This window comes from Lepus europaeus, chromosome 7, assembly GCF_033115175.1.
Source record: "Lepus europaeus isolate LE1 chromosome 7, mLepTim1.pri, whole genome shotgun sequence".
Taxonomy (NCBI): Eukaryota; Metazoa; Chordata; class Mammalia; order Lagomorpha; family Leporidae; genus Lepus; species Lepus europaeus.
Window position 1 is genome coordinate 110,831,117 of NC_084833.1, and position 16,187 is coordinate 110,847,303.

The window sequence follows — 16,187 nt, forward strand, 5'->3', positions numbered from 1 at the left end:
CTGAACTGCTGTTTCCCAAGGCCAACAGGCCAGGCTCATAAGGCGATGAAGGGCCAGACACGGGCAGTGGCCCATGTTGGTGGAAGTCAAATCAAGCTGTAATTGGAGATACCACACCTAAGGATAAGCCAGCATTTGCTTATATTTATCATTTGCACAAATTATATCCCCAACCTGACTGTTCTGCACTTCCCTAACTTTATGATCTCTGTCTCAGTGTAATATTAAAACCATTTTGCATTCCAGGAACATGCACCAGTTCATGATAAAGCAGTTCAAAAGTTTGTTGGACACTAAAGGGGATGTGCCTGAGTTTTCACTCTTCACGTTAAAAAGCATCTTGAATTCTGTTTATTATCTTCCTTGATTATTGCCATAAACCCAGAATATAGACAAGCCATTTTGTTACAGGAGAGAGTTCAAGGGCTTGTCCAAAGTTAGGTATTTCATGACTACGTACAAGAATGGTACTTGTATCTTGACTACGGACCACTAACGTTTACTAACCATTTTCTGAAGTCAGCCACTGTGTAATCTGCTTCCTGGTCGTCTCATTCCTATCTCTTTGCTTTAACCATAAAGCCAGACTCTCTGTGCTGGGATTAAGAAGAGTTTGTAGATTGCTCATAGATGCATAATCCACAAGCACACAATTAAGAATTAACCAATAATACGGGTCAGGCATTGGGCCTAGCAATTATGCCAGTTAAGTCACCGGCATCCTGGAGTGGCTGAGGTTGAGATGCCATTTGTGAAGCCTGCGTCCTTTATCAGAGTGCCTGAGCTAAAAGTCCCAGTTCTGGCCAGCGCCGTGGCTTAACAGGCTAATCCTCCGCCTTGCGGCACCGGCACACCGGGTTCTAGTCCTGGTTGGGGCCCCGGATTCTATCCCGGTTGCCCCTCTTCCAGGCCAGCTCTCTGCTGTGGCCCGGGAAGGCAGTGGAGGATGGCCCAAGTCCTTGGGCCCTGCACCTGCATGGGAGACCAGGAGAAGCACCTGGCTCCTGGCTTCGGATCAGCATGATGCGCCAGCCGCAGCGGCCATTGGAGGGTGAACCAACGGCAAAAAGGAAGACCTTTCTCTCTGTCTCTCTCTCTCTCACTATCCACTCTGCCTGTCCAAAAAAAAATAATAATAATAAAATAAAATAAATAAAATAAAAGTCCCAGCTCTGCTCCCCATCCTAGCTTCCTGCTAATGCACACCCTGGGGGGCAGCAGGTTCAAGCTGTTGGATCCCTGCCACCCACATAAGAGACCTGGGTTGCTTCCCAGTTCTCAGCTCCAGCTTCAGCCTTTCCCACATCCATCATAGGCATTTGGGGAGTGAACCAATGGGCAGAAGCTCTGTGTCTCTGCTCTCAAATAATAAATTATATATATATACATATATACATATATATAACCATATTCTTATTGGTTAATAAGAATATAGTTCAACTAATTATCAAAAATCTACTCAGGAATTTACAAGATCTCTTTGAGGAAAGACAGATCATCACAACTTCTAAGAACCTGGAGCACATGTACTCGATCTAGAGGGTGGTTGCCCATCCAAATCTGGGGACAGTGCCAGGGGGCTCTGCAGGTGTGACTAACAACATAACAGGTCCTGCCGGCACGGGCAAGAGGTCTTTCACTCTGTTCTCTGTCCATGTCAGACACTGGAATCCTTCATAGATTCAACTTCAAGGGCTGGGAGTCAAAGGCAAGATCTGAGCAGGATGATCTAGATCCCAGCGTCTATTTCATTCTGCACTTACACAGACTCACACATTGCAACTTCACCTTGAAATGTTACCTTGGCCCATTCGAAGGGGCCTTTTTTCTTAGTACAGGGGAGATCCTGGGAGGCCAGTGACATAAATGACAATGGGATTGGATGAGATGTGCAGATGGGAAGAGAAGAGAGAATAAGGAGGCACAGCATTACAAGGGCGATCCGTGTTTCCACCTGTCCCCCAGGTGTTGTGAGAGTCACAGGAAGTTTTCTAGGAGAAATATGCATGCCGAGACAGTGTCAAATTAGAATGACTTTCTTGCACATACAACGGTGCCTTTCCTCTCTGTATGGCAAGTCCAAGTGCACGGAAGGGCAACCTTGACCAGAACACTGTCACAGCTGTCAGTGTGGAGGCTAAGTTTGCGGGCCAGGTCTGAGACACAGGCTCTAAGACTTGCTAGTGGCACGAGCATTGTCAAGTCAGCCCTAGCCTTCTAAACTTCTGAATGTGTCAGAATTTACAAAAGCATTTTTGGGAAGAGGATCCTGGAAGAATGCAAGTAGGACACTTGCTCAGAACATGGGACTCCTGCAGCAACTATTTTTAGTACTAATAGTAGTAGCAGGTGTAATGTAGTCGCCTCAAAATGCCATGTGAATCCAGTTTAAGAACTCACCACTACTTCCCCCAGGCAATAAACACCCAGCAATGAAAAACAGAGTTAAGAAAATAGAAAAACTCTACGGCATGCTTGTACTCAAAAACAAGACAAACATCTCACAGACCAAAAACAACACAGAAAAGTCAAACAGTAAAGGGCAAAGGAACCGGGCAGAGGCTGACCTGAGGGCACTGGTAACTGGTTCACCAGGATGGGAGCACCTCCCTGGATCCTCCTCATCAATGCCTCTGTCGATTTTGTCATAATTATCATTTACAGCTAGAGCCACCCATCCCACCTGCACACAGAGAGCCCCTCAAACACAGAAACTGGGTTCCCTTCATCTGTATTCCCTGGGCTTCTCCTATTGCCAGGAGCGTGTGGTCTGTGTTCACAATCAGAAAGAAATGGAAGAAATTGATCAATATCACGTGAGTTTGCAAATCAGACCACACATCTGCTTTTCTAACCTGCTGTTTGGGACAAGTGTTTGATACAGTGGCTAAGACACTGCTTGGGACTTGCACATCCCACATTGGAGTTCAAAACCTGGCTCCACTCTCCATGCCAGCTTCCTGCTAATGCACACCCTGAAGGCAGCAGTGATCGCTCACCTAACTGGTCCCTCCCTACCAACCACATGGAAGACCTGGACTGAGTTCCTGGCCCCTTCCAGCTGGGTTTCCAGCTGACCCAGCCCCAGCTGTTGGGCCATTTGGGAAGTGAAACAGTGGATGGCAGATCTCCCCCCACCCCCTCTCTCCCTTTCAAATAATTTTTTAAAAACTGCTGTTTATTATGTATAAGTTTCTGAAGAGAGGCTTGCAAAATCCCTGATCATCTAAACCAGTAGAAAGAGCTAATCATTGCTTCATATTAGCTATGTGACTAAGACCATTTACAAATAGTAAATTAGTTAAAGTGCTGATGTGTTGCCCAGTGGGTGTAACAGCCACTGGATGTCTCACTTTTCAACAGGTCGCTGTGACACTACAGGCATAGCTTTTATTTCTAACATTTCAACCCCATCTTCATGTACTGGAAATGTACTTCCCTGACTCTCCCCTCTTTCCAGGGAAATGGGTAAACAGAGAGATGAGACCTTTAGAAAGATCTTGAAAGAAAAGTGGAGAGTGACATAAATTGCTTTGGTCTTGGAATCAAATTGTTTTCATTTCCTTTGTTCATTTTTCTATTGCAGACCTCACATTCCAGTCAGCAAATTAGTGGTTTCAGAATCCTATGACACTTACATCAGTAGAAGTTTCCAAGTAACAAAAGAAATAATAAGCGAATGTAAAAGTAAAGGTAGGTGCCATTATTTTGGACTCCATCTTTAAATATGTGATCATTTCTCCATCATGGTTAATTGGCTGTTCAAGTGTTTCAATTCGCTGTGGCACACTAGCTTAGTAGGAAAGAAATAGATCTGTGGACTCTCCTCTAGATGTGTTCACATTGAATTTGTGACATTCTCTGAGAACCTTGAACGGTAGGTTCAGTTAGTACACTAAATAGTTTAGATTCTGCATGAGAGCTAGTCATCTCGTGAAGGGGGTTTCCTATTACAAAGTTTGGACGTTTGTCAGCATGGCCCTGATTTGCCTGTAATTGATCCAGGAGTCTAGACATCACTACAAACCCACCTGGACACCCACCGTCCAAAAGCATGTGTCAGGCTAAGTCTGTTTGCAGTTGCGTTCTAAACATTGAACTCCAACATTTAATGATATATAGGATGATTGTTCATTATGGATGTTAAGTTATGTATTTGTATCCATAGAGCAAACACTGGGATTACGTACATGAAAAGGGTAACCATGGCTATAGATGACTCTACCTGGCAGTTATCACTCAAGATGCTCAGTTCCACAAAGATGTTCTATCAACCGCAAGTCTCTAGTGCTTACGGGTCTACAGTGGCAGCATTTAAAACTGGGTGAGAGGGGTGGCACCAGGAGCTTTGTGGCTATGCAACAGTTCTGGATCTTGATTGCAGAGCTTACACAAAGCCACACGCATGGGAGAGGTGTGTGGAACTATAGATTCCTACTCACACGAGTGCTTCCAAAACCTAGTGAGATCTGAGTCATCAGAGAGTGACTGTGTCAGTGTCAGTTTCCTGGTTTTGCGGCTGTGCCATAGGTCCACAGATGTAAGCTGGGTGAAGGGTATACAAGCCCCCTTTGCTATGTGTGTATGCCATGTGTGTACATGTGTATATGCGTGTGTGCATGTGTGTGCATGTGTGTGTACAGTCAGTTCTGTGTATCTGAAGGTTCTGCATATGCAGACTCAACCAAACCTGGATGGAAAATATTCAGAAAAAAGTAGCACCTATGGGAACTGGGCATTTGGCACAGTAGTTAAGACTCTACTCGGATACCTTCATCCCTTATTTGAATGCCTGGATTTGAGTCTTGGCTCCACTTTCAATTCCAGCTTCCTGCTAATTCACACCCTGAATGATAGCAGGTAATGGCTCAAGTACTTGGTTCCCTGCAACCTACATGGAAGACCAGGACTGAATTCCTGGCTCCTGGCTTTGCCTGGACCCAACCTGGCTGTTGTGGACATTTGGGTAGTGAACCAGTAGATGGAAGATTCTCTCTCTATCTCTCTCTTTCTCTCTCTCTCTCTCTCTTCTTTTCAAATAAAATGAAAACAAATAAAAGCCTTTTCAAAAATAACATTTGTACTGAACACATACAGATATGTTTTTCATTTTTTCTTGTCATTATTCCCCAGACAATATACCATTACAACCATTTACATAGCTTTTACATGATATGAGGCACTATAAGTCATCTAGAATGACCAAAGGATGTGTGTGGGTTATATGTAAACACTGTACTGTTTATATAAAGGACTTGAGCATCTTTGGGCTTTCATGTCTCTGAGGGGTTCTGGAACCAGTCCCTCTCGGATACCAAGGGACAACTGTATATACAAGGGGACTTAAAACAAGTTGTAAAAAAAAAAAAAAGACTTTTTAAAATCCGTGCTTATGAGGGGTCTTCAAAAAGTTCCATGGAACATGTGTATTATGAAAAACTATGTATGGTTTTTAAAAAATTTTGCACCAAAATGAGCTTATCTTTTCATTCCATTTTTCTTCATGAACTTTTTGAAATATTCCTCCATTGACAAAATGTATCTGTCTTTATAGAAACACTCTTCCCATTTCCTGCTTTCTTCCCCAGGAAATAATATTCTGATTGTGGCCCACGCATCTTCCCTCGAAGCGTGCACCTGCCAGCTTCAAGGCCTGTCACCTCAGAACTCCAAGGACTTTGTACAGATGGTCCGCAAGGTAACGTGTTCTTGTGTTTCTGGGGCCCGCAGTGCTGTGAGGTCTGGGACAGTCAGCACCTGGTGGTTGGATGAGCTCTCTGAAGCGCGTGTTTATGCTGAGCTGCGAAGGCTCCTGTATTGATTCACTCAACCAGGGTCTACTGAGCGGTACTCTGTGTAAGCCACTTTATCAGCCCCTGTACAAGAGAAACGGATGTGTTAGAGTTAATTCATGCTTCTGAGAGCTAACCTTTAGGAAGCTGCTAAGAATTCTGAGCAAACTGTGTGCATTTCCCTGAGGAACCTTGGGTTGGATACACAGTCCAAAACACAGCGTCTGAAAGCTTGGCTGGATGACAGGGCCTAGCAGGTGGTCCAGGGACAGCAGCCAGTTACAATGATCAGGCTGAGCAGCAAACCCAGGAACGTGGCAGCAGGCAGTAACCAGAGAGGCGGACCCCCACAGCTTGATGGAGGAGGCAGACCCCCACAGCTGGATGAGGAGGCGGACCCCCACAGCTGGATGGGGGAGGCAGACCCCCACAGCTGGATGGGGGAGGCAGACCCCCACAGCTGGGTGGGGCTCTTGGTGCCTCTGGCTGAGGCTTCCCACACACTTCCCTCCAGGCAAAGCAAACAGTTTCTTTCTCTGCCACCAGAGAACCTGATTCAAAGTCAATTGCAATTCTCTTCTCCTTTTTAAAAAGCTTATTTATGCGTCTGTAAACGGCTGGAGGGGAGAGATTTTTGTCTTGTTTATGAAGGCAGCTTTGGATGTGTACAGGAAAATACGCTTTGACATTGCCATGACAACTGAAGTTAGCAAGAGCACAGCTTCCTCTTTGTCACAGATCCATGTGCAAAAAGCAGAAAAGGAAAACAAAGGATACAGAAGTGAAACAAATTTCTTAAATGGGATCATCTTTTCCATTGTGCTCCCGTCTAATTTCAGAAGTGTTTGGGCTGCCTTTCAACGTGATGGGCAATTAGGAACTAACTCCTGGCACCTGAGAGTCGCGTTGCCTCCCCTTACCTGAAGCTTCACTTCCTGCAGTTTCAGCTGCTTGCAGCCAACTGTGGTCCAAAAATTCAGTACCAGGGCCCCGGCATCATGGCGCAGTGGGTTAAGCTGTCTCCTGCATCCCGCATGGACGCTGGTTTGAATCCCAGCTGCTCTTCTTCCCATCCAACTCCCTACTAATGCACCTGGGAAAGCAGCAGAACATGATCCAAGTACCTGGGCTCCTGCCACCCAAGTGAGAAACCAGGATGGAGTTCTAGGCTCCTGGCTTCCGCCTGGCCCAGCCTGGCCATTGTGGGTGGCCATTTGGGGAGTGAACTGGCAGATGGAAGCTCTCTCTCTGTAACTCTGCCTTTCAAATAAATAAATGTTTAAAAAAAAAAAAGGCACAATACAATAAGTTACTCTGTGAGAGAGACCACATTCACATAGCTTTCATTATAGTACTCTTACAATTGTTCTATTTTATTATTAGGTATTGCTGTTAACCACTTACTGGGCTGAACTTGGAAATTAAACTTTATCATAGGTTTGGTTAAGGAGATTTCAAAAAACTGTGTGGAATAATTGAATTAAGAGATACATTTGTTTTGGTGCAGAATTTTTTTAAAAGATTTATTTTATTTATTTGAAAGACAGAGTTAGAGAGAGAAGTAGAGACAGACAGAGAGAGAAAGGTCTTCCATCCACTGGTTCACTTCCCAGATGGCCGCAACAGCTGGAGCTGCGCCGATCCGAAGCCAGGAGCCAGAAGCTTCTTCTGGGTCTCCCACGCAGGTACAGGGACCCAAGCACTTGGACCATCTTCTACTGTTTTCCCAGGCCACAGCAGAGAGCTGGATCAGAAGAGGAGCATCCAGGACTAGAACTGACGCCTATATGGGATGCTGGCGCTTCAGACCAGGGCATTAACCCGCTGCGCCACAGTGCCACCCCATGCAGAATTTTTTAACCCTTGTATAGTTTTTCCATAATAGGCTTTTTCCGTGAACTTTCTGAAGCCTCCGTGTGTATCAGAACAAGCTCCGTATACTCACAGGGTTGGGTACTACCTGCAGCCTCGGGCGCGCGCAGAGGGTCTCGGAACATCTCCCTGCGGAGAAGGGGGAGGTGCTGGCTACATTCTGTCCACTCTTCTCCCACCCTGGTAGGCAGCAGTCTCTGATCCGGGGCTTGGTGCAAATCCTCTTCAACATAAACACCCTTCCCTCTCATGTATCAGTTTTATCCGTTTCAATTCCCTGCTTGCTTTTTGAAGAGGGTACAGTTCTAGAAAGCCCGTATTGACTCCCAGCTCATTCTCCAGGGCCGCCTGAGGATCTCTGTGACTAGGGAAAAATGAAAGCATTAAACGTCAGTCTTCTTGTTGCCTCTTCCTTGCTATTCTTCAGATCCCATACCTGGGCTTTTGCTCCTGTGAAGAATTGGGAGAAACTGGAATATGGCAGCTGACAGACCCACCCATCCTTCCTCTGACCCATGGACCAACTGGGGGCTTCAGCTGGAGAGAGACCTTGCTACAAGAATAAACGACATGCGTGCATTGAGAGAAGAGGCCTTTTGAAGACGTGTCGTCTTGTGTCTTCAGTAACAATGGAAAACTCCACACCGCATTCTAGGTGAACAGCTCAGAATGATTTAGCTTATTTCCTTTCATGCTTAAGGTTCCTAGGATGAGACTGTGCAATTGCGAGAAAGACTTGATTCAGGGAAACACAATGCATGCTCTCTGGACTCTTGCCTCGCTACCAAGGCTTTGGAGAGCTGTCCGCCTGCACGGGGGCTCCTGCTGCAGCAGGGCGTGTCCTCCTGCTTCTGTCTCTGCACAGAGTAGGAGCCTCACTGCTCCACAGGGAGCTGGCAGCCCACTCTGTGGAGGGAAGCAAGGGGAGGGAGAGCATCCGAATCCAGCCGGGGGAACACTGAGGCGCACTTAGGGGACAGGATTTTCATTTGAACTCTAGTTTCCAGTTAGGCAAAGCCAAGCTGAGGAATGCTCTTAAGGTAATTAGCACCCACACCCTGCAGAGCGTCATCCTTAGGTTGCAAATCCAAGTTTTACCCTCAGTAGACCCCGTAGAGCAGTTTTGCTGGCTCAAAACACCTGCTTGATGAGGCTCATGTTTACCCTGGTACCACCACATCTTCTCCAGAGCAACTGGCACTTCTTGCTACTGGCCTTTCCCCCTTGCTTCTGTCTGTGAAATGGAGACAAAGCATTTGTGCTCTCCAAGGTACTTTGGACACTCAGGAGGAAGATAAAATAAAGGTGTGAAGTATGCAATGGTAGGTGCAGAGAACTTACAAAATATCAAGGGACTTGGAATGACCTCCACTGTAGCCTAATCAGCTACAGCATCTCTAAAATCACCAAGATTTGCGTATCCACGCCCCTAGATGTAGGCTGTGTTACCTAGTTTAAGGATGCTGACATTTGGAAAAAAAATGGGTGTTTGAAGCATGAATTTGGGTAAGCAAGAGGCTCATTCTGTGCAATATGGACATCGTTACCAACCTCATGTAGACTTACAGTACCTGTCCACCTTAGCAGGATGTCCACAGGTGCATCAGTTGTACCAGAGATGGATAATAAAGTCAGGGAACTAATGTAAATGATGACAGGCATGGCTTCGCTGGCTACCTGTACTGTCATCTTTGTTTTTCTATTAGTAATTTAAAGCATATAGATAGGGCCCATTGAGGCAAGTTGGAGATCCATATCATGTGGTTTCTCAACACATCTGCTTCCTGCATCGAGAGGGAGTTCATATAAAAGAAAAATAAATGACAATCAAGCCAAAAGATCAGTCCTCAATGTCTATTTAGTTACATTCACTAGCCGGCTATTGATAGCCACAGACAAGGGTCTGCTATGGTTTAGTTCACTGTGTAGAGTATGTGTGCAAAGTGAAATCCCAGCCATGAAAAGGGAGCATTAGTTAGCGTAAAGCAAATCTATATATGTGTAGCAACATTGAATAAGTTTCAAAACCCAGACACATAAAACATAAGATCTATAAAAATAGATCCATGCTTGTATTTGGAACTGGAATTTTGAGATGCCTGGAAAAAAAGAGGAAGTAAAACGATGCTGGCTGTATGTTAATCAGCAAAAGAAAAACAGCCTGCATTTCCTGAAAGTCATTTGGAGAAATATGAGGGTACTTCAAAAAGTTCATGGAAAATGGAGTTAAAAGATAAGTTGATTTGGTGCAAAAATTTTTTGAAATCCATGTGTATGAGGAATCTTCAAAATGCTCATGGAAGTGCATATTATTAAAAAAATTTATACATGGATTTAATTAATTCCATTTTTTTCCCACAGTCTTTTTGAAGTACTCCGTAGGTCATGAATTTTACATTTTAAGAAACAAATCGCAATTTCTTCTAGCAATGCATAAACACTGAACCAGCTTCTATGTACAGAGTGCTGAGGTGCTAACATATGCATTGCTGTTTTCACCTTAATGTGGGGTGGGAGAGGAGGAATGGGGGAAAGTGCCATGGTGAAGCTCTGGAAGGTCACGTTGCAGCCGGGGGACGGTTGTGTAATCAGCACACTCTAAGGCTTCTTGGGCTCACCGGGAACCGTAGTGGTCTCTGCGTGCTACCAAAGAAATGCTTGAACGCATCACATCCGCTTTCCTTAAAACAGTAGCAGTGTGTTCTGGGCAGCGTGTGCACCCACATAAAATAGGGTGTCCTCCCCATCTCCCTCACTGTCTCGGCCCAGCAATGACTTCAGCCCAGTGTGGACACAGCATGAGGCAGTGGTCTGTATGAACTAAAGGAGGCAGAGATCTGAAATAATCTGGATAGCTCAGGTGGAAAATCCTGAGTACAAGAAAGAATTTATTCCTCTACTTTACTTACTCAAAGTGCTTATCAAAATGGCCCGGATGATACACATCCACACTAAATTCTCATTGCCTATTAAAAAAAAAAAACTGGACTCCAACTGAGAAATCCTTGGGAAATCATGTATAGTAAAATCTACAGCTGTATTACCTGATTGCACGTTCATCCAAAAATTCTACGTTGGAATTAAATCTGAAGCTGAAGCTGTTTCTGTTTGAGCTATGGGGGGAAGAAGTGAGGAAGGAAAGGAAAGCAAACAAAAGCCAGATAAAAATAATCAAATGGGTTTTTTTTGTACAGAGGAATTTTTTTCCAGAGGTAAAAAGTTAATTACAATACCAGGTGAAATGAAATTAACTAAAGGATTTAATCTGGGATTGAAAGTCTGGACCCGGTTCCTGTTCCTGCAGGTGTGCCACAGCAAGCCGCTAATGCCCCGGTATTATTCATAGATGGAGCTTTGTTTTCTGTGATTTTAAAATGCCGTATGGATTCCTCCATGGAGGAGAATAATTGGCACATTTTAATGCACACGCTCGGGGTTGCATTTTCCCAGGCTCTCGTCACCATCTCTGCATTGGTAGTGAGGGGCCTGCTGCTTCACCCCAGTATGGAGTTCAGTTATAGTGTTTCCCATTACATTTAGATTCATAGAATCTGAATGGCTGATTAAATGGCCATCTGATGGCTGACGGAGGGGGGCTATTTTTCACCCTGTCCTGAAAGGCTTGGGAGGAGTTTCTATTTTTTATTTTAATTATACTTTAACCAAAGAATTATTTTAAAGTAACCTTATATTTGAGAGATGATTTTGCAAAATGAATAAATCAATAAATCAGTCTTCTGGAGTGACATCAGTTTGGTGACTCATTGTTGATCATGTCCTTGTTAGTGGTAGTTGGACCCCGTGGAGATTGTCTTCTCATTGTGCATAGCATCACCATACATGTATCCTTTCCACTCTAGTAGCTGTATTCGTATGAAAATGAAGCCTCTCATTTCAATTACCCACTGGGAACTAACTGAGCAGCTACAGGAAGAGAAGATCCTATCTCATGGCCTTCCCTGAAAAGCTTCCCAGGGTGGCAGAGGGAGGCACTCCCTCACCCAGGCACCCTGCGAAGCTGGGGTTTAAAAGCAGTGTTGAATTGCTCTTTTGAATGCACTCTAAGTAAAGCCCATGTTAGAATACAGATGAACCTCCCTTCAATTTTCACAGGGACCGGCACAGTCCACTGTACTGAATCGGCACGAATTTAGATAATGAGGTGCAGGGTTATTTGCATTTAAATTGTAATCCAGCACACATGTGAGAAAGCAGAGGCGCTAGGCTAACAAGGCGGCTTCTCCGAGGGATGGCACTGGAGGAGGAAGAGGGTGGGGCAGAGAGGGATTTCGCATCTATTTAGGTTAATGTTCGCTTTGCAAAGGCGATGGGGGACATTTTGTTAGGTGATGGTGGATGCTTTTCCTTTTTAAACATAGGATTACAATTGGATTTGCTTCTCTTTAATACTTCAACATACTGAATTTCCCTAATAAAATGACAGCTATAATGAAAATTCCAGGGGAGGGGGGAAAAGATTGCTTCTAAATGAAGAGGAAATATCTTGGTTTTAAGTACATGTAATTCTAGGTTTGTTGTATGTAGGTTTAAAATTATAGTGATGAGTAGTCTAATAGACAATCAGTTCTTACAAACATTTTACATGGTACCACTTAGCTGCCATTATTTGCACAAAAAAATCAGAATTTTGCAGCTGTTCAGCTGTCCGTGGACTTGTGCAGAATGCGTATGAAATGTCTAATGGGAAACGTGCAAGGTTCTTTGACTGCCGCTCAAGATGGAAACAGAATCCCAAAGCATTTTGGTTATGCATAGAACCGTTTTAAACCCACCGTTTGGGAGAGTCATGTTGGTTTCTTTTTCATTTATAAAGCTATTGTATGATTTTTTTTTTCTATGTGATTCAGGTGTATTTATTTGAAAACAGGTTTGTAACTATAAAAAAGAAAACCACACCTACCTGTATTGCCAAGCTCCTTGTAAATGTGTGCCCTCCTGGCTGAGACCTCTCCCCTCTTGATACAGCTATGGCACCATTGTAATTAGTTCATTCCATTCCAGGAGCATCTCCGTTTAAATGGCTCATGGATGATTTAATAAAGAGAAACCGTGTTCTCAGTCAATCCAGAGTGCTCTCATGTTACATTCTGAGTGGTCTCTATTCCCATCATGCTTTCAGACGTTACTGTGGTCATTATTACTTCCAAAATGGCCATTAAGAGTGTGATTCTTCTCCCAAAGGGCAGTGGGGCACTTGCTGCCGATGGAAGCCGATGGGCCCTGCGCTTCCCTCTGGTCAGGCATCAAGCTTCCCGATCACCCAGACTGGGGAGGTGAAAACCCACCCTGGAGTGAAAAAGCAAACATCAGAGAACTTTCACTGGCCTATGTGCAAACACAAAATATCTTTCCTTCTACCACCCTAGGTGCCTCAGGGCAACCCCTACAACAAGGGGCAGAGTAAGAGAAAAGCATATAATGTGTTTCAGTTTCACAGACATGGGAGCTTTCATAGGACATGGAGGTCCAATCAGAGAGGAGAGCAGACCCAAGAGTGATGATAGTGGATGGTGTGGAGAGATGAAGGAGCAAGGGGTATGAGCTTACAGGAGAAAACTGGAGAAAATTCAGCAAAGCCTGTTGGTTCCAATTCTCCTCTGAGCCCTTCATCTTCAAAGATAAGGGAGTTCTTCTGTTCTGGGTACAGGGAGGGCACCTCTCACATGAGGGTCTTCTGATCTGCTCCAAGGAGAGGCCAGAGTCCTTCCTCTGTAGGATTGATGGCCCATTTCAGGGAAGGAGGACAGGAGGCCAGGGCGAGCTTTCTAATTCTGTCATTTTCTCAGATTCCTTCAGGCTAAAAAGCTCCAGATGCCAAGGTACCATATTTTGGGGTGGAAGGGCCTGAGCCTATTGGAGCTTTCCCCCCCTCACCACTGCAGAGAGGACAAGCCCACCTCCATGCTGCACAAATACCGTACTACAAACCCACACACCCCACGATAAAGATGGACTCACTTTCATTTTATTGGAAAGGCAGAGAGAGACAGAGTAACAGGCACTTCCATCTTCCATCCTCAAACGACTGAAACAGCCATAGCTGGGCCAGGCTGAAGCCTGGAGTCAGGAGCTCCATCCAGATCCCCCTTATGGATGGCAAGAACCGAAGTACTTGAACCACCATCTGCTACCTCCCAGGGTGCTCACTAGCAGGAAGTGGGAGCCAGAACTGAACCAGGCATTCTGATATGGGATGCAGATGTCTCAAGCAACAACTTCACTGCTGTGCCAAACGCCTACCCCATATACCTCATTTTTAAACGTGATTATATGTTAAGCTAATAAGATTTTAAAATAAGGGCTCAGCATGGTGGTGCAGCGGGTTAAGCCACTGCCTGTGACACCAGCATACCACACGGGGATCGGGTTGAGTCCTGACTGTTCTACTTCCGATCCAGCTCCCTGCTAACGCACCCGGGAAAGCAGCGGAAGATGGCCCAAGTGCTGGGCCTCCTGTTACCAAGTGGGAGATCTAGGCGAAGCTCCTGGCTCTTGTCTTTGGCCTGGCCCAGCCCTGGCTGTTGTATCCATTTGGGGAGTGAACCAGTGGATGGAAGACCTCTCTATCTCCCTCTCTCTCTATAATGATAAATAAATCGTTTTGAAAAAAAAAAAAAAAAAGGATTTAAAAGTAAGCCTGGAATGCAAATTCGTGTCCAGAATGTGCGAGCAGACTTTCACTGACACAGTCATCTCTTGCCCTGGCAGGGCTGGCTCCCGAGGACCCGTCACAACCCCTGCTCCTGTGACACAGGTCACACCACGTGTAGCCTTCTGACTGGTTCTGTGCTCTGCCTCACACCTTCCCAAGCTCAGCTGCCCTTTTGTGATGCGTGCAAGGGCTGCCTGCACAACCAGAGAAAATGCATCTGTGTGCTTTGGATTTACTGACCCTTAAATCAGCAAAATGTCTCGTGTGGTGTTTGGTTTTCTTTTGAAAGTCGAAGACTTAAAAAACAATCTCCTCCTATAAAAGAACATTCTGTTTTCCAGAAAAAAAGCATGTGAAATCCAGAGGACTTGCTCTTCACCATGCAAAGGTGTCACAGACCACTCGAATTGTTGGTTGCCGTTGTGTCTGGGGGCAATTGAGTAGGTCTGTGTCGCCCCGGAGAACAGCCCCACACGAAGCCCCATTTCCAGTTGCCAGATAGAGCTGGGTTGTGAACTTGGCTTAGCTACTGCTTAGAACCCTTAAGCTTGGCCGGCACCGTGGCTCAACAGGTTGGCACACCGGGTTCTAGTCCCAGTCGGGGCGCCGGATTCTGTCCCAGTTGTCCCTCTTCCAGGCCAGCTCTCTGCTATGGCCCAGGAGTGCAGTGGAGGATGGCCCAAGTGCTTGGGCCCTGCACCTGCATGGGAGACCAGGAGAAGCACCTGGCTCCTGCCTTCGGATCAGCGCGGTGCGCCGGCCACAGCACGCAGGCCGTGGTGGCCATTGGAGGGTGAACCAACGGCAAAGGAAGACCTTTCTCTCTGTCTCTCTCTCTCTCACTGTCCACTCTGCCTGTCAAAAAAAAAAAGAACCCTTAAGCTCATTCCACCTGTAAAATGGGCACCATGATGGTTTTTTGCCAGCATGGCTATGCCAATCAAATAGGACAATGAATATAAGATTCCTATTACTACACACAATAGCAGTAACAAAATACTACATGACAATAAAAGGATGACAGATTTGGCTACAACCAGGACACAATCTCACATCTAGTCATTCCACTGTCTGGGGAATTACAAGGGCAAGAAATCAAGATGACCTCATTTATACAGGAGTCACCTTACTCTTCTCCCCATCAGTCACCTGTAATAAGAGGAGGAGGCAAAAAAGAGGGTACTGGATGAGTTCTGTGGTTTGTCTAGGAGTCTGTCCTAATGACAGACATATTCTCAGGGCCAGCACTGTGGTGTAGTGGGTAAAGCCACTGCCTGTGATGCCAGCATCCCATATGGGCTCCAGTTCATGTCCCAGTTGCTCCACTTCCTATCCAGCTCCCTGATAATCCACCTGGAAAAGCATCGGAAGATGGCCCAAGTGCTTGGGTTCCTGCCGGCCACATGGGAGACCTGGAAGAAGCTCCTGGCTCTTGGCTTCAGCCTGACCCAGTGCTGGCTGTTGCAGCCATCTGGGGAGTGAACTAGTGGATGAAAGATTCTCTCTGTCTCTTCCTCTCTCTGTGTAACTCTGACTTTCAAAATAAATAAGCAGGGGCCAGCACTGTGGTGCAGCATGTAAAGCTGCTGGCTGCAGCGCCAGCATCCCATAGGGGCGCCAGTTCAAGTCCAGCTGCTCTTCTTCCTATCCAGCTCCCTGCTAATGCAGCTGGGAAAGCAGCAGAAGATGGCTCAAGTTCTTGGGCTCCTGTACCCATATAGGAGATCCAGAAGAAGCTCCTGGCTCTTGGCTTTGGCTTGGGCCAGCCCCAGCCATTGCGGCCATTTGGGGAGTAGACCAGATAGAAGCACCCTCTCTCTCTTTCTCTCTCTGTCTCTCTACCTATGTAA

The 16,187-nt window shown here is 45.7% G+C and overlaps 1 protein-coding gene across 1 annotated transcript in view; it reads left to right on the forward strand.

Annotated features, from left to right (window-relative positions):
- UBASH3B (ubiquitin associated and SH3 domain containing B) overlaps positions 1-11,410 on the forward strand; it is a 145,767-nt gene extending 134,357 nt beyond the window's left edge. The window contains exons 12-14 of the mRNA XM_062197224.1: positions 3,587-3,693; positions 5,589-5,698; positions 8,092-11,410. Coding sequence (XP_062053208.1) covers positions 3,587-3,693; positions 5,589-5,698; positions 8,092-8,229 — 355 coding nt within the window. The 3' untranslated portion in view covers positions 8,230-11,410. The remainder of the gene's footprint in view (positions 1-3,586; positions 3,694-5,588; positions 5,699-8,091) is intronic.
- Positions 11,411-16,187: the final 4,777 nt, after the last annotated feature.